This window comes from Ascidiella aspersa, chromosome 5 (assembly GCF_963924565.1).
Source record: "Ascidiella aspersa chromosome 5, kaAscAspe10.2, whole genome shotgun sequence".
NCBI lineage: Eukaryota > Metazoa > Chordata > Ascidiacea > Phlebobranchia > Ascidiidae > Ascidiella > Ascidiella aspersa.
In genome coordinates, this window is record NC_139451.1 from 30,673,425 (window position 1) to 30,694,730 (window position 21,306).

Below are 21,306 nucleotides of genomic sequence, written 5' to 3' on the forward strand. Positions count from 1 at the left end.
ATCATCTTGATTAAGACGTTTTGATACGAACTTGGTTCCACCTTTTATAAGTGGTGCTTTAAATTTACATCAACTGAAGATCATACAAGTCTTTGAAGTCTGTTATAAGTTAAATGACAGGTCTGTGCATAGCATAGTATACCCAAATATGAAGTACAGTTAATATGTAGTAAAATGCAATTCAAAACTAAAACTAGATTTATTTTAAACTGTACGTTAATTTAGTAAGGCTCATTGCAGTTTTCACTATATAGTTATTTGTATTTCCTTCGTTTAACGATAGTAAAGTTAATATAGTTAACAAAAAAGTACACCCGTTTCGCGATCGACGACCCCCACAGTTATCTACCTCTTCATGGAAAGTTTGCTGACCCCTCTCTTGTAGTAATTACTCTGCCCTAATGAAGCACGGTTGTGTGAAAACATTGCCGCTTGTTTTCAATTTTGTAATAATAGTTTACTTTATTTACAATTTCTTATTTTGCATAAATTTCTTCCAAGAAAAGTTTAACCTGTTACCATATACTTTAATGTTTTACAGAAAGCTTACGTGAAGGAGGCGGACAAGTTAATGCACACTCACAACATACCACTGGATTATCCCGAGTTCGTTAGAGCAAAACAGAACGCCAAAAATGCCAGCGACGTAAGTGCATGCTTTAAAATGGACAAAAAATCTTCGTTGTAACGATATTTTCTAAATTTCGTTAAATGTAATCTAATTTCTGGTGTAAATTGGTTGACCATATGTGTGATATATTAGAGATTAATCATATCAGATCAAAGCCGATACTCAATAGCGAATTTTTGTACTGGTCTTGAAAATTTACTGAGCAATCGATCAAAAATAAGCTGGATTAGTTAAGTTGCGAAAATAAATTTGCGAAATCCTCAAAACACGCTCGTATAGATGGCCTCTTTCTAAATGTTTTTTTACCTGGTAATATTCTCTTATGAAAACACGTATAATTCTGCGATCTATTAGTATTTTTTAATTGTATTTCGTACTCCTTCCACACACCCGGCAAAATTCCACTTTTTGCGTTGACCATACGTGTGATATACCAGTTAATAATATCTGATCGTAGCCAATACTTGATAGGGGATTTTTTGTGCTGTTCTTAAACGTCCAGCAATCAACTTATAACAAGGCGAATTAATTACGCTTCTACTTCATCTATTGGCAAAATCCCCTTAAAACGCTAATTATTGATAGAAGGCCTCTTCTTGAATGTTTTTTATATCTGGTTAAGTCTTATGAATAAACGTATAATCCTGCGGTCGAATAGTATTTCTAAACATTGCGTATTTCTTCCACACACCCAGCTAATGCTTTCTGTTCAGGCGGAATACACAAAGCAGAAAAACGAGGTGATTAACCAATACCGTGGCTTCCAAACCATGGACAGCAAAGATCACCCGATCGTACAACAAGGAATTAAAGCAGCGGAACTTGTGTCTAATGTAAGTAAACTCAATATAGCTGCCAATGTGTATGATACGTTTTAGTTGCTAATCAGCAGGGTAAATTCACTTAATCGTTTCCGCAACGCAGCTTGGTATTTAGTTGTCTATTAAATTTTAAGGAAACTTTGTCATCAAAGATAGCAGTATATTCTTAAAACACCGAAAGCCATCACTTACTCACCGAATCTGTCTACCAATGATGCATGCAAGACATGCTATAAGACAGATAGCCTGTAGTGAGGTTCGAACAGAGCTTACCTTGCTTGCATCATTGATCAACAGATTCGGTGAGTCTGCGATGGCTTTCGGCGTGATGCGTAAGCCGTAATCGTTGGTCAAAAAACGGCTTCAGAGGACTAGATCTCAGTTGTTGAACCAATATGTGCGTGTATCTTTCATTGGATTTAAACTAAAGTCGTACAGAATGGAAAAGCAACAAAAGTGCTGTCACACCCCTATTGATTTAACATTTTTACAATCTTCCAGGCTTTATATAAGGAAGATTGGGAATACGACAAGCAAATGATCTACTTTCCTGCTCACATCACCCCTGGTTATGAGGCAGCCGTACAAGCAAGCAAATCGCAAAGCGATGTAAGTGGGAAGTATAGATTAACTACTTATAAATCTATATAAAGTACAAATCAATTAGATTACTTGGTGAAGTACTAGAAGTATATATCATTTTTTTTTACATTTCGGCCAGGGTCGTCTTTTGTATAGTTTTATTTTGTTTTAAAAACAAGTTTCACCTTTTATACTAGTTCAAATTTGTGTTAAACGCCACTTAAACATGTGCTTACGACTTATAGCAAACGTATATATATATATATATATATATGTTAAAATTGTTTTACATTACGGCAAGGGATGTCTTCTGTCTTGTATCGTTTATTAGTTGTTAAAAAATAATTTCACATTTTAATGATTTACATTGTATTAAACGTCATTTAATATGTGCTTAAAACTAGCGCTTTATGGCAAAAGTGATTGGGTTATACAAGCACGTAGCCCATTACTGCTAGTTTTTACCACTATACTATAATGTCTAAAGTTCATTAAAAATAAAAACAATTGAAAATTTTACATTAATATTTTTCTAAGTTGAAAGGTGAAAATTGCCTTTTAAATCTTTTGAAGTGTATTTTACCAATATATACGCACTCACCAAATACTATTTTTCACTTGTGACTACGTTTCAAGAGGTCAGCAAAAAAACACGTTTTTTTAGTTTTTTGTCTTTTGACTCACTGTATATATTATATACCCTTCTGTAAAGTTACAAGTTTATTGCCCTGAAGAAGATTACCCGTATAGGTAATCGAAACATCGGCGCTGAATACATATTTGTCAGAAGAACGTCTTTATATAAAAACGCAGTAATTGATTTGATTTGTCTTTCTTGGTTAGGTTTCTTATAAGAAGCAACATTTGGCCGGAACTGGTGCGAACAACTTCAAGGTCACCGACACTGAACAGTACAAATCATCCAAGGAACTCACCGACGCTCTATCCGACGTAAGAGTCCAGCAATTATTTATATAGAGTTATTATTCAGAAAACAATAAACAATGTAATTCTAGAAAACAATAAACAATGTAATTCAAGAAACAATAAACAATGTAATTGTAGAAAACAATAAACAATGTAATTGTAGAAAACAATAAACAATGTAATTCAAGAAACAATAAACAATGTAAACGCATTTAGGAGTTAAATCTGTAAGGTTGACATTGCAGTCATGTTTTTTTAATTTTTTTAATCTTTTTAGGTTTTTGGGCTGGTAAGTGTAATTGTCTGTATAGAATCTTTATGCTTAAACGACTAGCTTGTTGCAACTTGACGTTCTATATGATACAAACAACTTCTTTTTTTATAACGTTTATTGTTAATATAATTTGTAGTTACTTTAGAAATGTTGAAAAGTGTTCTGTTCAATTGTGTTGCATCTTCCTTTTGGGATTATTTTGTAGAACATTTTTCTATTCAGATTTATTAGTTTCACGTTAAAATTGTTTTGTTCCCAGTTAACTTAAATCTGTTAACGTCAAATTATTTTCTTTAAAAATAAATTCAGAAAATCGAAACGCATATTACAGCTGCTGTACATAAGCCATTTGTTTATGTTCGCTGCATATAGGTCTTTCTCTACACGTATTTTAATATTACACTGTTTTACACCTAAGAAGTGCGTCATGTTAAAATGTTTATTTCTTAATCTGTCTTCGTTGAGGTTTTATTTATACTTTTTCACAATATTTTGACAGAAACCTTTTTTTGTTTAGAAAAAGTACTTTTTCATAAAAACTACTATATTTTTACAGCAAATTTTAATTGCAACATTTATTGGATTTTTCTATATACTTTTTGTAACACATTTCAAAGAGTACGGTTTTATTCAGGCATACATTTTTACTTAAATTTGTCGTCGTTGTTGTTTTAATAATATGTTTGCCAATATTTTGACAAAAAACTTTTTGAAAGTTATTTTTCTTCTTTTTTAGAATAAGTACAAAAAACTACTTTTTACTACTTTTTTTGGTAAAAGTGCGTTTTAATTCTATTTTTTACAATATTTAATGTTTTTTAAATGTTTTTTATTGAAGCATATTTTTTTTAGAAAAAGTACAAGGAGGCTTACGAGCTTGAGAAAGGCTCGAACCGTGTCCAAGTGAAGGAAACAGCAGAAATGCGAATCTCAAAGTCGGTCGCTCCTTTCCTAAGCCACAAGATTTACGGCGACGAAGCGAGGCGAAAGATGCAGGAATACAACCTCGACTCATGTGAGTGTTTTCACCAAAATTTTAAAACAGTGGTTCTCAACCTTTTTTCTTTCGTGGCCCATTTACGTTGCAAAAAATTCTGTGGCCCAATAGAATTTTATGAAATAAAAAACTGTAAAATAGGTTTAGAACAAAACACAGCAGAACATATTTCAAAACAGATTATTTTTTTAACCGTGCATTAGTGGAATACATGGGACTGAAAAATAAATTTACATTCCTTTGTAATTCCTCCCAAGCCATTATTCCTGTAAAATTAAATATAGTGACACAAATGAAACTAAATCTAGTTTGTTTTAAATTGGTCTGTGGCTCACCTCAAATGTTCTTATGGCCCACTGGTTGAGAAACGCTGTTTTAAAAACTCCAGCGAAACCAATTCTGTTGACAAATATTTACAACAATTGGGCTTATTTGGCTTTTCAGTTATTACCGCTTGTATGGGTGTCAGGCGCGAAACAAGGAATTTTGTTAGGTGGGCCTTGACAATATTTTTAGAGATGACGTCATTGCGTAACGTCACAAAGTTGCGTAAAAATGTGACGTCACAAAGTTATGTCTAAACGTGACGCTATATAAAGTAACCTAATAAACTTTGATTTTGATTGAAAGCAGTCTCTTGGACTATTGCCAATAAAAAATTAAGTAAATTGACCGACTCAAACTAAGTCAAGAAACTGACGGTTCTCGAATTGTATTTTGAAAATGAAGTAATTGATAAAGATTTATTTTCCAAAAAGACAAAATTTAACAATAATTTCCGGGAATCTTTCTATTTTTCTTCACAAAAACGACTTTTTCTTATTTTGTCCACAACGAAGCAGCCGAAAAAAAAAATTCTTTTTATTCCTAAAATTTTGAATGTTTTGCCAAAAACACAAATTTTAACAAAAAAATTGAGAAATGGTTTTATTTTTTTACAGCGATGCAAGTGTTCGTTTTAATTCAAAATATTTTATAATTTCAAGTCCAAAGTTTTGCAATAACAACGCCAACAATTTTAGAAATCATATTTTGTTATTTGTAAAAAAACAACTTAATTAAAACAATAGCTTGTAACAAAGGAGAACAAGTTTAAAACAAAAACGATATATATTTTCTCCACAGCGATGCAAGCGATCGCCCAGGCGCTTTCTGTCCAGAAGATGGCGTCGCAGAGCAGGTACTTGGACGATTTCAAGCGAAACGTCATCGGGAAAGCCCCCAGTGACGTCACCAACTCGTACCCCGAGTACGACCTCGCGCGAAAAGTGTCCAAACAAACCAGCAAGGTAAGACACCGAAAAATTGTACAAAAAATTGACTTTTTTTGACAGGGGCATTGTTTTGTATAAACCTGGGACAAAAAGAAAACGTAAGAATTTAAAAATTGTTAAATGATCATTTTTTTAATTACTGTTTGCTAAATTGGGAAATTAAACGTTTTTGTGATATGAGTTTGGTTTCCAGAAAAAAACTGTGTGTAAACATAGATAGCTAAAGAAATAAAAGTTCCTTTTATAAAAATGAACAGGTATTTTGACAACACTTTATTAGCATCTCGATTATCGAATTAGTGTAAATTTGTAAAGCATTTTTCGGTTAAAAGAGCTTTACTGTTAAGGAATCGGTTTTAGTTTAGCTGGGGTCTGTGAGGAAGTTTCAAAAGTCCGTTTAACATATTTACATTCATTGAGTAATAAATGCAATCGTTAAAGCAGAACTCTTTTTATTGATTTTTGTTACAATAAATCATTTGATAACAGTAAATAATTTATATGAATGCTGATTTGACTATAAATTTCAAGTTAAAGGTAATTATTGAAAGGCAATTTTATTTTTTATGTATGAAGTTTCTTGACTTAAAAAAAAATGACTGTGTTCTCCGTTTTAAAGAAAGCAATAAGTATTTGATTAAAAACGTTTGCATAAACACTTTAAAGGTTTTTTGAAGTATAAAAACTGCATTTTTGTCTTACATATTAGCCACCGCACGCTTTACAATTTGTATCTTTCCCAGCCTTACATTTCCACGTTTATTAAGTGCACGGTACACACAACAGAGGTTATTCCTAAAGTCATTCAAATGAACTTCTGCTCACCATGAATTATAAACGTATAGCGTCTATTCGATTCATATGGGAGTCCGTCTATTGGCAGCTGCCCAGTGTACGTAGGCAATGCGTCCGTTATTAAAGTCTAACTCTAACTAAGCGTTACTGGTTCATTTGTCATTAGGGTGTATCTCTATAGAATCCAAAACCATCGGCGGCAGGTTTTAGCCAGTCGATCACTGCTCAGCTGACGCGTTTATCAACAAGTAAAACTCATAATTGAAAACATGAGTAAAAACAGGATCAGACGCTTTTTCCTTTTAAAAAAAACGTCTGATCCCCACTATGTGTTTTACTTGTTAATTTGTTTTTTCTTTGTTAATTTGTAGTAACTCTAACTTTGACTTCTTTGCTTTTGTTTACCTATATGACGCTATTAAGAACAATGGCGTTAAAGACTACAAAAGGATTGCATAGAGTTGTGTTTTTTCTAAATCTGACGAACAATTTGCTTATATGAGTGTATTATATGTATACAATGCATAATTGTATATCCCAGTAGTTTTATAACACAACATCCTAATACATTTTAAAATATTTGATTTCGGATATTATAGATGTTATTTTAATGCTTGACATTTGTGCATCGAGAATTACCTTTGTAAACAAAACAAAAATGATATGCTATCAGTAAAAATGTCTTTTAACTATATTTAACTACATCCAAGCAACTTTTGGGATTGGGACAAACTTAGTATTACGGATGGCAGTTGGTGTAAATTTTTTATAAGCTTGTTTAAAAACAAGTTTCTTGTATTTTTAATTTGTTTCTATTTGCGGTTGTACACACTTGTGTTAATGAAGCAGATATTTAAAGTTGCTGCTTCTGATGGGAGATATGTGGTTCTTGAAACTTTATACCCGTTACAATTAAGTCAAACCTTAAAAAACATTAATATGCATATTTTGTGCTCTACAAGTGCTTGTATGTTTTCTTTCTGCAGGCACTGTATGTTAAAGAAGCGGACAAAATGATGCACACTCACAACCTGCCGCTGGATTATCCCGAGTTCGTTAGAGCGAAACAGAACGCCAAAAACGCCAGCGATGTACGTACAGTTTTATAGAAATATTTGTTTCGTGGGTATTAAGTATTTAGTTGATATCATTTATGCGGTTTGTAAGTCCATTCATATACGTAAAAACCGGGCTATATTTAAAAAGGCACATGCAATCAAATTTGGAAGTTACGCTTTCGTGCAACAAGTAAATGCCATAAAACATCGCATACGGATATGGACGAATGACATGTACTTTTAAAAAGGAAGGTCCAATACTTAACATTTTTTTCCGATACCAATAGTCGATATTTTGAACAAAAAGTATCTCTGTGCTGTCCGACACCCATTGACGTCATATATATCCGAAAACAAGCAAAAATAGATAAAATCGAAGGATTTAAAATCAGTATTTTGAAGGTTATTAAGCCTAAATTTGCTTTAGCTCTACGATGTTTACTGACCTTCAGTTTTTAATCAATATTTTAACAAACTACTTTTAAAGCTAGAATCTCTGCATTGAATTGTAAATCATGGCTTATTTTCTTGTATAAGTTTGTATCGTTTCGCCACCGATACCACCCTAGTATCGGACAAATACCGATATTATCGCTTGGCATCCGGTATCGGCTTTGATCCGATATTATTGGACAAATTTCGAAAATACTAAAAAAATACTAGATAACCTTCAAAACACCAAGAAAAATACTAGAATACCTTCAAAATACCAAAAAAATACTCCAATACCTTAAAAATGCCAAAAAATACTAAAATAACCTTCAAAATACCAAAAAATACTAGAATACCCTTCAAAATACAAAAAAAAATACTAGATAACCTTAAAAATGCCAACAAAAAACTATATAACCTTCAAAATACCAAAATATACTAGAATACCTTCAAAATACCAAAAAAATACTAGATAACCTTAAAAATACCAAAAAAAATACTAGATAACCTTCAAAATACTAAAAAAATACTAGATTACCTTCAAAATACCAAGAAAAATACTAGAATAACCTTCAAAATACAAAAAAATACTAGAATACCTTCAAAATACCAAAAAATACTAGATAACCTTAAAAATACCAAAAAAATACCCAAAAAAATACTGAATAACCTTCCGAATACCAAAAAAACAAGAAATTAATTCACGTTTATTTTGTAACGATATTCGTCCCAATTGTTTACAGGCCGAATACCAGAAGCAGCGCAACGAAGTGATTTCGACTTACCGAGGTTTCCAAACCATGGACAGTAAGGAGCATCCCGTAGTTCAGCACGGCATTAGAGTGGCCGACATCATTTCCGACGTAAGTCCCAAGGGAATAGACCTTCAAAGCTTGGAAGTGTTCAGTTGTTATACTGGGCTATGGCTTGGCACTCTCTCTGTGTCTGTGTGTGTGATATTTTGTTTATAATTCGTTGAGGTTTTAAGGACAGTTATACTAGGTTGGAGCGACAGTTTTAATTGTTTATTATCTTATATCACTAAAGAAAGATAAAAATAAACTAATAACTGTAACCGTGATTACCTAATATTTAGATAGAGTTGAATTAGGTAAAACCTTTGTTGAGAACTTTGCTTCGTAATTTACCGGCTATAATTTAAGATTTAAAAAGTTACAAAGCGAATTATGGGTAGAAGTTGTTGGCCGTTTAGTCATCAAAATAGCATAAGTCAAAGCACAAGCTGAAAATAAAAATTGTTTAGACTTCTTAAATACAGTTTATTCATTGTTTATCGGTATTGTAAAATGGTGACATTGGATATAATACAATAAAGTAATAAAGCAGTTTTCCCTGCACTTTGTTTAATTTCCATGTTGTTTAAACTCCAGTCATATTCGCTGCACAAGACATATTATTAACATATATGATTAGTGAGCACTATTCCTAATGATTTGGGGCAGTAGTTCTCAACCGGGTGCCATTTCTAATGATTAAGGGTGCCGCGAAATATTTGATATTTTTTAGGAATGTAATCTTTGCCATATTCAACTTTTTGTGTAAACTTAGTGTGGAATAAAATTGAAACTTCCTACGTTGTGTAGAGTTGACGTGTGTTGTTCCAGTTCCGTTTTGTTGTGACATTCTAGTGAATTACCTACGGAAAAATCTTCTAGGGGTGCCGCAATCTATTTATTATTTCAGATGGGTGCCGTAAGCCTTAAAAGGTTGAGAACCACTGATTTAGGGCTTGGCAAAGTTTGACCCATATTTGTGTTTTTACTCTTGGTTTCAAAACCATTAGCGTTATATGTTGACAAGTGTATGAACGTTGAACGTTGTAAAATCGTTGTTCTATTGTTGAACCTCCCCTAATATTGTAAAACCATCGTTTTAGCGCAAATATAAGGAGGATTACTTGGACGAACGTGATCTCATCTACTATCCTGTCCATCTCACACCGGGATACGAAGCGGCCGTGAAATCCAGCGAGAACCAAAGTGAAGTAAGTGCGCCATAACGACGCAAATTTTTACGGCCGTTTGCTCGACATGACTTTTGAGCTTTTTAAGGTTTTTGTAATGATCATACGGGAATCAATTAAGAAATAAATCAAGTAAGAAATGTTATGTGTGGCGCATATATGGGCCCATGTAACATTTGCAACGTATACGCCCGATATATAAGCAGGGATAACGAAATAATGTGTTACTTGGGCCATATGTTTTTAGTAGATAATCAATCCTGAATGAAGTGAGGGCCCAAGATAAATTTTTTACTGGGTATCCTGGTGATATACTTGTTACATATTGAAATAACGATGGTTGATGTGTTTGTTCAGTAACGTTCACTTCTATTTATTACCCATTTAATTTTTCATAATGGGACATTTTACAATGATGATAAAACTATCTCGTCTATATCTAACAGCACATAATGACTTAGGTTGTTTCGATTTTTGTTAAGATCAACTTAAGCATCGTTGCAAATCTACAATTTCGTGAGTCCAAAGATATAAAGCTACCAAAGCACAAAACACAGTCACCAAATTTTTGTACTAATATACACTCAGTGCAAACCAACTTCACCATTACAATATGCAAAAAAACACACCAAAAAACAACAGTTCAGTAGTAGGCATAATATTGTTTACTAGTGACTAGGATGCTTCTTCGTTCACCCTTGTTCACCCGTGCAAAAAAATTGTCCGCCCTGGGGTGAACCATTCACCTGATTAAGAAACGCTGCTCTGCAAAAGGAGTTGATGACATAGTAAACACAAGGTGTATATGGATGTTTCAGCTACTTTTGTTGCAACTTCAGGTGATGTACAGAAGCCGACATGCCAAGGAAGGTGGAGGTAACCATTACCTCTTCACCGACACTGAAGCCTACAAGACCACGAAGGGGCTGGACGACCTGAAGGACGTGAGTGTATTATTTCGAGGGTTATACGGGGGGAGTACACCAAATTCAAGTTGGGTCCGGGCGAAAATCAAACTAACGCCAAAATGAACAACTGTGCCAAAAATCCTAAGTCTACCTATCGTATGCAAGCCAGTGCAGATAGCGCCCCCACTATTACTTCAAATCAGTCTTAACCTGGGAAAAATTTACCCCTGGTGGTAAATTTCTTGTTTTAGGGGAAAGATAAGCTTTTTTTTCTATCAAATTATCCATATGAGTTTACGGGATAGAAAAAAATGTGCCAGCTGTAGGTATTAGTAGCCGCTTTCCTGGTTCAGATTAACTGCTTATTCCAACCCAGTAGCTTATTGATTCTTTATCGTCTAGCGTCGGTAAGGTTAGGCTTCACTAATATACTTTTTATCTATTAGTCACCTCATTGTTACGTATTTATTAATTGTGAGTCATTTCTTCGTTTTTTCACTCACAGATTTTTATTAAATATTATAGGCAACTTGCTCGGACCAATTAGTCTGAATGCACCTCTATTAAACTGTTTACATATTTCCATATCTACCATTTTTTGTTTTTTCTACTCTTCCAGCACACTTACAAGGGAGAATATCGCGACTTCCAGGCAATGGAACGAACTCCTGAGATGGAAGCTTCGGCTATGCTTAAGAACATTCTCAGCAACGTTGCTTACACTAAAGAAGCAAAGAAGCGATTGGACGCTTATAACATTGATTTGCAGGACCAGAGGCTATCGCAAGCCATGCACGCATCACAGGTTAGAGTTTGATCCAGTATTTTTTGTGGTAATTTTTGTAAATTTGGCCAGCTGTAGATACTTCATTACCACACTACAGTGTTACCAGGGTGATCGCACTTACTCGCACCGATCATACCCTAAACCGCGTTTAGTATGCGTTTTTTACCATTTGAAGAAATATTTTCAGCCGCGTCATGCACATTTGGCATGTTGTGCCGTGTCAAATTATATATGCTAAATTGGCAATGAATATCATTGTTTCAACCTTACACTAAACGTAAAACTGTAATTTTGATATATTAAACAACTTTAGAGTGCTATATGCGGATTTACATATTGCCACCTAACTTTTAGATCAGTTTTCCCAACCTTTTTGAAAAGACTGGTTTCAGGCGTTTTTCAAGTTGTTTAAAAATTTTGTCCTAATTAGGGTAAATTTGTCTATCCTGGGAGATTTAGTTGATTTAGTAATTATTTTATGGTATTTAAGTTGATTTTTTTTGAGTTTACATTTTGTTACGCTGACGTTTTTTTATTGTCTACGGAAGATTCCGTAGAAAAAAAATGTTGTTCAGCTACAAATATAACAGTTGATAACATTTAAACACGCACAAACGTGCACAACAAGTCGTATAACCCTAAAGTTGTAAACACGTCTAATTTGTCAAGTAAAATATTAAAACGCTGGAAAATTTCTTTAAAACATTAATTAGGCTAGGTTTAGTTAAAAATTACCATATTTTTTTTATGTTTTTAATATATTATACTCAGGTATGCAACTGAACCCTTATTGGTTCCATAGATTGCTGTTTTTTTCTTAAATCGTATTCAACCTTCGTCGCAGCTCGGCTCCGACCTCGCATACCGACGTCACTTTGCCGAGAAGGTCAAGGGTCAGGCGCCCAATGACGTCACGATCGCTCACCCCGAGTACGACCACGCCCGCAAGGTGTCGCACTTGATGAGCAGGAATGAGTACGTGAAGGCGGCTGAGAAGGGGAAGCACCGACATCATCTGCCGGTCGACTATCCTGAGTTTGTGAGGGCGAGGGAATGCGCCAAGAACGCTAGTGATGTGAGTAGAAGTGTGAAAAGTTATATTTACGCAAAAAAATAGCTGAATAAAAAAAATGACCTAAGTGGAAAAAAGTTGAATTTACGATCAAAAAGTTAAAAAAAATTAATAAATCAACAAAAATATTATAATAAAATGCCACTTTTTGCATCGCAATATATCGCACCAAGAACGCAGGTGACGAAAGTGGAGCTGTAAAAGTTAAATTTACGACAACATAATTAAATAAAAAATGAATAAAAAAAAAATTATAACAAAATGCCACTTTTTGCATCGCAATATGTCTCACCAAGAACGCAAGTGACGTACTTAACATTTTTAATGGTACTTTTTATATTTCATTTATGTTACCAATTCTTATTTTAATTACTGGAAAAAATTAATTTGCCACAATTATAAAACACTAGATTACATCTTTTTTCTGATTATCATTTGTTTGAAATAGAACTAATTGCAACTATTACAATATTTCGAACGGCAAAGATTCACACGCCAAGATTTTTTCATTGTGCATTTTACCTGCCTACAGCCTTACATACATCACGTTGTTATTTTTTACATCAGATTTGTTAGGTTAAGCTGCGGATGATAATGGTGTATAGATGAGGATGTATTTTTTACTTATGACGCCGTTGTGTTATTTTATTATTAGGCCGAGTATCAAAAGCAGAAGAAGCAGGTTATCGCCAACTACCGAGGTTTTCAAACCATGGACAGCCAGGACCACCCGGTTGTACAGCGAGGAATTAAAGCGGCAGACCTCATTTCACACGTAAGTAGCAGGAAAACCTCCAAACCTTAATTTATATTTCCGCTTAGAAAGATTCAGTAATAATTAAACCTGCTAAGATTCCAAACATTTTATTATAGTGTGTTCAAGCACTTGAATATTTAACGCTAAATTACTAGGTTTAGTGTTTTTAGTATTATACGAACCAAGGCGGTGTTTCATAGTTTAATCAACTATAAGAAATAGTATTGCTGTAATTAATTTCGACGTACATAAGCAAATAGAATTATTAAGTTTTATTGTATTGTTAATTCGATTTTTGAACCCCATTTAAAATCGTGTCATACCACGAATACTGTTGCTGGAATTGCATTAATTTATAAAATTGTTTTGCACTATAATACAAAAATAACACCTACTTCTGTATGGGCTTTGATATTCTTATTACGTCTTACTACAACCTCCAACCATTATGCTCCATGTTGCTGTACGTTTTGAGTTTAAAACCCTGTATATTTTAGCACAAGTACATCGAGGATTACATGATCGACCGAAGCATCATCTACTACCCCGTGCATCTTACACCGGGTTATGAGGCTGCAACCAAAGCCAGTCAGTATCAGAGCGAGGTATTAACTACTGTCAATACAAATAAAAAAAATAGGATTCAAAATATTAGTTTTTGATTTAAAAATAGTAGAATTATATTTAATGCTATATGTGCTGCGTTGTTTTTCAAAGCCAGCTAGTATTAGAGCGATGTATTATTTACTTTCAATAACTAGTTTTTGTTGTTGTTGTTTTTTCAAGTAAAGTGTTGTTGCTGTTTTAAGCAATTGTGGAAATTTTACCTTACATAAACTGTTTAATTGTTTTTTTTTTAACCAAAATGCCAAACTGTGTACTTGGTGATATTTTTGCTTTTCTGTTATGAGGTTATAATTACCCTTTTTGAAACTGTTGAATATACTTGCTGATGTTTGATTTTGATACATACCTTTTGTAAAATTGACAAAAACTATTAATTTTCCAAAAAAATCCTCAAACTTATTAACCTTAACCTAATATCAATTAATGTCACTTACCTCTGTATGTAGTTTAGTGTTTATTTTAGTTTAAACCACACCTTTTTTATTTCATTGAGATTTGGCTTATAATTGTTTTTGTCCCATGTTATGTTTTTATTTGTAAAACTCTTCAAACGATAAACCGTATATTTCAGTTGAAATACAAGGATGGTCAGAAACAAGCGTTGAAAAACTTCAACTTCGATCCAACAAAAACAGACGCTTACAAAACCGCCAAGGAGACGCAAGGCATTGTGCAAGAGGTAATCAAATATGAACCGCAATCTAACCTTTTTTGCAATATAAATCAACCGTAAAATTCTTACTGTTTGTTTAAAAACCCTAGTAATTACAGATACATGTTTTTTGGAAAATAAATATTTTTTAGTTAACCAGTTTCTATAGACTAATATAAACGATCATGGCGGGCCATTGCCAAAGAAATAAAATGAACATTAGCATGAAAAACGCAATATTGAATAATTTTAAAATACCGGTAACACATTATACAACAGTTGTCAAGCAAGCAGAGCATGAAAATTTAAACTTACTCAAAAATACACTGAATTAGCACAATGACTTTGGGAGAACTTATGAAATAATAAGCTGCAATCACATATTAGCCGCAGTCCAATTATATTAGACGAAACAATACAAGAATTACGATATTATTTTTCTTTGAACATCCCTTAAAAATACCTAATTAAAAGGCTTTCTAATTAATGCTGTTCAGTAGAAAAACAGGAACTCATACTATTGGAAAATTACACTGTAAAACGTCAAAAAATGCTGCCTACTTCTCCGTGCGTTTTTATATTCTTCCTCCAACCATTATCGTATGATTTATTCAAAACGCTACCTACTTTTGTATGTACTTTGATATTCTTATTACGTCTTACTCCAACCTCCAACCATTATGCGTCAATCTTTAACTAATCTTTTTTTAACTTCAACTCTTGTATATCGCATTTACAGCACGCCTACAAGGAGGACAGTAAGAAGAAGTTAGAAACCGACTTCACTCCTTTAACTCGCACTTACGAGATGGAGGTAGGTGACCAGATGAGGGCGCTAGCACCCAGTGAGTACCAGAAGCGAGCCAAGAAACTAATGCACAAGTACCACCTCAACGTGGAACTACCGGTAGGTGGAAATGTTGCTTGAAAGTTGCCTGTTTGTAGTTTTTGAAGCGAGGGTGTTGTTTCACCAGGAACCAAAAGTCATAATTTCTTTTAGGGATGTCCATAATATCATATTGAAACGATACCCAAAACCATGTGGTAGACATGTTACTTGTCCGATACTAGAGTGCAGACTTGGACAACTAGATTTATTTTAGCTTTTCAAAATTAGATTAGAATTAGAATTACCGAATTCCTAAAAAATCAAATTTCAACTAGAATTTAAACTAAAATCACTATTAATTATTTACAACCAATTTAATTTAATCGCAATTTATTCTTATAAGAACGTGAATGGTAAATATGTGTGTGCTAATTTTTAGGCCTTTTTATGCTTTTTAGCCTGTAAAAATTACATACAAGTCGTTCAAACCAAAAAGTTTTAATTGAAATTCTGTTTTTTAACTGAGAGACTAAAATGCCGTTGGACAAAGTAGCATTTTTGGTAAAATCCGAATTAGATTAGAACTAGAATTAGAGCACACAAGCAATTCACAAATTAGATTAGAATTAGAATTAGCCGCATTTTGCTCTAATTCATTGAATTAGAAAACTAGTGTTATCTAGTTGTCCATGTCTGATAGAGTGGTAGTATCGCTTCCAGGGTTGTCCGGTAATATCGGATCGGAGCTGATACCCAAAACCATGTGGTAGTATCGGTACTAGGGCTGTCCGATGAAGTTGTTTTCAATTTTTTCGTTTGAAAAATTCAACAAATCCCAAAAAACTCGTTTTTTTACTAAATTATATTTTTAACGGTTTAAATGTTTTTACTATTTTTGTCTAAAATTAAGCACGCTTTCAACCTGCTTCCACTACGGTCAAAAGTTTCTCTCAATTTTTATTTGCTTGAGTATGTGAAAGTTAAATTGCTTAGTTATTGAGTTGATTTGTAGAAAAAAAAATTAAGATCTTACCTGGCAGAAATCACTTTGTTGAACCAGAGCCAAAGACCCATTTTAGTTTGGCACCCATAAAACACCCAAGTTCCAGACGAGTGACCATTGTGCGACATACTATCGGATTTAATCTCCAATCCACTAATACCAGATGCCCCTACATAACCAGCAGAGCAGCAAAATTTGAACTTACACAAAAAATACGCTGAATTTGCACAATAACTTTTGAGGAATTTATCAAAAAATAAGCTGCAATCAAATATTAGCCACAGTTCAATTATATTAGAAGAAACAATACAAGAATCACGATGTTATTTTCCATTGAACATCCTTTAAAAATGCCTAATTGAAAGGCTGATTTTCACTTTTTGCTGTTCAGTTGTAAAAATGCAACTCATACTATTGGAAAATTACACTAAAACTTAAAAAAATGCTGCCTACTTCTGCGTGCTCTTTAATTATTCTTACTACGTCTTACTACAACCTCCCACCATTAAGATTTATTCAAAAGTTGAAAATGCTACCTACTTGCCTGTGGGCTTTGATATTTTACTAGGCTAACGACAACCTCCAGCCATTATCTTTTTGTCTAAAATTAAAGCCTCTGTTCAATCTATTGATTTAATTAATATGCCAAAAACACATATGAGCCAAAACAAATTTTCATAAAACGCGTAAAATTTTGTAATTGGGTAGATATATGGGTTAAATCACAAAGTTGCATTAACCAATATAATTTGGTACTCTAAACACACAATACCTGACAAGTTTCCATACTTGGGCTTGCTATTGAGAACAATCTAAAAACTGCCAGTTGGTTCTTCAGCTATAGATAGATTTATTGGCCTAACTACCATATACGAGTCAAAAATGTTATTCTTTCAATGCAGGAAATCACACACGCCATTTGCATGTCGCAAGTGCTCAGCAAGAACAACTACCTGAAAGATTACAACGAGAAGGTTAAGGGATCGGCACCACAGGATCTCGCCAACTCTTATCCCGAGTATATTCACGCAAGGAACGTTACCAAACAGACAAGCAAGGTAAGACACTGAAAATGTAGTTAGCTGAAGAATTTAAGTACACAGTAAGATAAGGATTTGACTATAACTATAAAAGCTATAAAATGTCACGCTCCTTGAACTAAGAATTTAAAGTGGTTCACAACAGACGATAAACATATTTATTATATGAGAGTTTTTGCAACTTTTACCACCATTAAAGGAGATATTGGTTGTAAAAGAGCTTTAAATAAATATATTTTATCAGGTAAAAACATATAGCTCACTGGTTATTGGTCAATTTAGCTCAAACCTACATTCATAGATGTGTTATTAACTGATACATTTTGACCTTCCATTTTGACTATTTTCCATGTATCAACACTCAACAGTCTTCACATTGTAATGTTTTGGATTATTTTGAGACTGAAGCACTTTCAACTGTGCAAAAAGCCGATATATTTCTTATAATGGAAGTAAAATAGAACAAATCAAATAAATAATGAGTTTATAACAACAAATAATTTTTACCGTTTTACCCTTTTATTATTTTAACTTTAACGTTAGATGGACAACTTATATTCCGAATAAATCATCTTAATAAAGTGACCACGGTTCAAATTTTTTTTAATTTTATAATGATTTAAAAATTTTTAATACCGTAAAGTTTGTAGACTTTTTACAATATGAACATTACTATTTATGCTTTATGAATGTGGACATAGTTGAACAAACCTGAAAAGAAGTCACGCAATTAACCACACACTTTCTTTATTAAGTTTAAACCCGACGGAACGACTTAATACCCCCCCCCCAACCTTGATTTAGAAACTTGCGCAACAAGATTTTGATAGTTTAGTTTTATCGTGTAGTTGTGTGATGAAATAGCGAAGAGTTTTATTTTGTCTCATTGAGTGACCACGATTACAATTTTCTAATCTAGTCGAACCAAACAAGTCGAAATTAAGTTCGCTTAAAAAATATCGCAACTTCTAACTTGTCTCTAATTCATTTTTTATAATTGATTTTGGTCGCCGATGAAATTGACATTTCAACAATTACGTCTGCCTGCATTTGCGAAACGCGTTACGTCACTCATTGTTACGTCACAATCACAGAAGGAATACACGAAGACGGGCGACGAAATACGTCATCAGTTTTCCTTGCCGGTCGATACGCCCGAGCTGAACCGCGCCAAGCAATCGGCCAAGATCGCCAGTGACGTAAGTGATTAATGACGTCATATAACCCTTGGTTGGTGATATAATCCTGTAACTGTTGTCAATCTTATATCGTTGGAACTTATATAAACACAGTTTCCAATTTTTTTTACTAAATGTTGACTTGCTTTGATAGATTTATTACAGTTTCATTTATTGATAAGTGAAGGTCTGTAAAGTTATTTTAGATACACTTAAATTTGCATATTAAAGCTAAAAAGATCAAGTAAATCGACATTATCTTAACTATGATGATTCGACGCATTAACTGATGATGTTACAAGTCCGTATCGAAACGTCTTAATCAAGATAATGTCCACTTACTTGACCTTTTGGATTTTAAATTCATTCTTAGGCTACATTACAGATCCGTGTATAATGTACATAAACGATTTGCCACGTTTTCAGTCTGAAACTGAATTGATGCGTGGGAAAAAATACCAAAGCCTATATAGTATTAGGTAAAAATCTTAGTATGTTTGTACATCAACGTTGAAAATAAAGAACGAATTACTCTAAACGTAAATAAAAGTGTTACGCACTTCTGTATGGCCTTTGATATTCCTACCACGACAAACTACAACTCCAAGCATTATTCCCCAAAGTTGTTTTATGCGCTTTTTGATATATTGAAATATATCTTTTTTATCCAGATGCTATATAAGAAGCAGCGCAAAGAGGTGATTGACAGCTACAAGGGATTCCAAACCATGGACAGCAAAGATCATCCCGTTGTACAACAAGGAATTAAAGCAGCAGACCTTATGTCCGAGGTGACTGTTTTAATGGCTAAATCTTAACACCCAGATAATCTTTGAAGATTTTGTTTTAAAACTAACATTAAATTGGATCATTGATATTATTGTCGTTGTGTAAAATTACTTTAATTTAGTTTAAAAACAATTTTTTATTGACATTAAAAGGTTTTTCAAGCCTTGTAATTTTGTTTGGCTAGCTCTTTTTTATTTTTTGTGAAACCGAATTTTCACCAATCTTGACTCCTGCAAAAAGAAATCACAGAATCTTATTTGGTATTTTCAACATTAAACAAAAATTATGATCAAATATTAACACTGAAATAAAATCTAAGTATAATCCTTCTTGGTAGCTAAAAAGTTACTCTGATATGCACTGAGTTTTAATTTCCTCTTAAAAAGTTAATATTTTTACTTATTTTGCGGGTAAAAGAAAAAAGTAAGTTTAATTTTTCTTAGAAAAACTTTTTTTGTATAAATTTTTTACAGAAAACTAGAAATTCCACTGCTTCCATTGAAACCCCATTGCTCATACATTAAAATTTCAGTACAGTTCCAGTGCTTTTACATTTATGTTTTGTACAGCGCAAGTACAAAGAGGATTACATGGACGAGAGGGACATGATTTACTTCCCTGTGCATCTCACTGCTGGATACGAAGCTGCGGTCAAGAGCAGTGAAAATCAGAGCGAAGTAAGATTCTATTCGGTTGCTTTTGACCCATTTATTTAATTTGTAGGAAACAAACGTTTGTAAGTTACCAATTTTCTAATATGACAGTTTTTTTTTCGACATGATTCGACACTAAGCCAGCTTTCCTGAAGGGTAAAGAAAATGTCGCGTTTTGGCCGAGGTCGTTTGTTCAAAGCTCACAGTTGCCTAGAGTTTTCGAGCCTTGCCTTGTTTGCTTTCAGTTCATTTTTAGACTGACAAGTAACCGCTAAAAAAACACGGTGTAAACTTCAAGTATATTTTTTAAAAGGAAATATCATTTATCAGTATTGCCCAATCAGGATAACATGGTTGCAATAAACCAAACTTACTGGTGCAAAAAAGAAGAAAGCAAAAAACATACAAATATTCGGACGTGTGCAGATTAATTAAGTTACGATAAAATTATACTAAAAAGTGACCCTTTTGTCCTTATTTACTTGCAATTATTCGTATATTTTTTGCCGTATGTTTATACACGCAGTCTTTTTTATTATTGTATAAAAACGTACTTTTATTGATAGCCTAAGTGGCTTATCACTGGTCGCGTATTCTCACGCTATTCCCCAGGTTCGATTCTCAGACTCAATATTTTTACTACTGTTCAGCGCTTTAACGAATAAACCAGTTTTCAAAATAACTGTACAGTGTACACTTACGTTATTTCCAACTTCACAGACGGCGTATAAAGCAAAGCACTTGAAGGAAAAACAGTCAAACCGGTTCAATCCGGTTCAAACCGATCAATATGAAGCTGGAAAGGAACGGGCTGAAACTATGCAGGACGTAAGTCAACCTCATTCTAAGATTTTTAAGCAATAGGCTGAAGTGAAATAGAAACCAGAGCTTGGTTGTGATGTTAAACAGTTATAGTTAATTTGAAAAATCTATCATTAAAATTTAACTTATTATATGAGATCGTTTTACCCTATTTTAGTAAAATTCATTTTATCATTTAACGCTATATTACTGTTTTAATAGTGCGGATTCCATCAAGGTTTTAATAGAGTGAAAATTTACCAACATGAACCTTTCACTCTAAGCATGTTTCTTTCAGAAAAACTACAAGAAAGGTCTTGAACGGCTTTCTTCCGAAATGACGGCGGTTTCGGATTCGGTGGAGTCCCAGCATTTGCGTTCCATGCGCGAACTTCTTAGCAACGTACGTAAATCAGTCATTTACCATTTGTAGAA

General features: G+C 33.4%; 1 protein-coding gene across 1 annotated transcript in view; it reads left to right on the top strand.

Annotated features, from left to right (window-relative positions):
* LOC146146316 (uncharacterized) overlaps positions 1 to 21,306 on the top strand; it is a 137,381-nt gene that overhangs the window by 53,621 nt on the left and 62,454 nt on the right. Inside the window, exons 54-75 of the mRNA XM_083389939.1 lie at positions 542 to 646; positions 1,345 to 1,464; positions 1,954 to 2,061; positions 2,878 to 2,985; positions 4,088 to 4,250; positions 5,358 to 5,521; positions 7,288 to 7,392; positions 8,535 to 8,654; positions 9,689 to 9,796; positions 10,615 to 10,719; positions 11,303 to 11,488; positions 12,315 to 12,545; positions 13,198 to 13,317; positions 13,797 to 13,904; positions 14,498 to 14,605; positions 15,318 to 15,485; positions 17,313 to 17,468; positions 18,545 to 18,649; positions 19,300 to 19,419; positions 19,987 to 20,094; positions 20,791 to 20,898; positions 21,170 to 21,274. Of these exons, the coding sequence (XP_083246065.1) occupies positions 542 to 646; positions 1,345 to 1,464; positions 1,954 to 2,061; positions 2,878 to 2,985; positions 4,088 to 4,250; positions 5,358 to 5,521; positions 7,288 to 7,392; positions 8,535 to 8,654; positions 9,689 to 9,796; positions 10,615 to 10,719; positions 11,303 to 11,488; positions 12,315 to 12,545; positions 13,198 to 13,317; positions 13,797 to 13,904; positions 14,498 to 14,605; positions 15,318 to 15,485; positions 17,313 to 17,468; positions 18,545 to 18,649; positions 19,300 to 19,419; positions 19,987 to 20,094; positions 20,791 to 20,898; positions 21,170 to 21,274 (2,829 nt within the window). The remainder of the gene's footprint in view (positions 1 to 541; positions 647 to 1,344; positions 1,465 to 1,953; positions 2,062 to 2,877; positions 2,986 to 4,087; positions 4,251 to 5,357; positions 5,522 to 7,287; positions 7,393 to 8,534; positions 8,655 to 9,688; positions 9,797 to 10,614; positions 10,720 to 11,302; positions 11,489 to 12,314; positions 12,546 to 13,197; positions 13,318 to 13,796; positions 13,905 to 14,497; positions 14,606 to 15,317; positions 15,486 to 17,312; positions 17,469 to 18,544; positions 18,650 to 19,299; positions 19,420 to 19,986; positions 20,095 to 20,790; positions 20,899 to 21,169; positions 21,275 to 21,306) is intronic.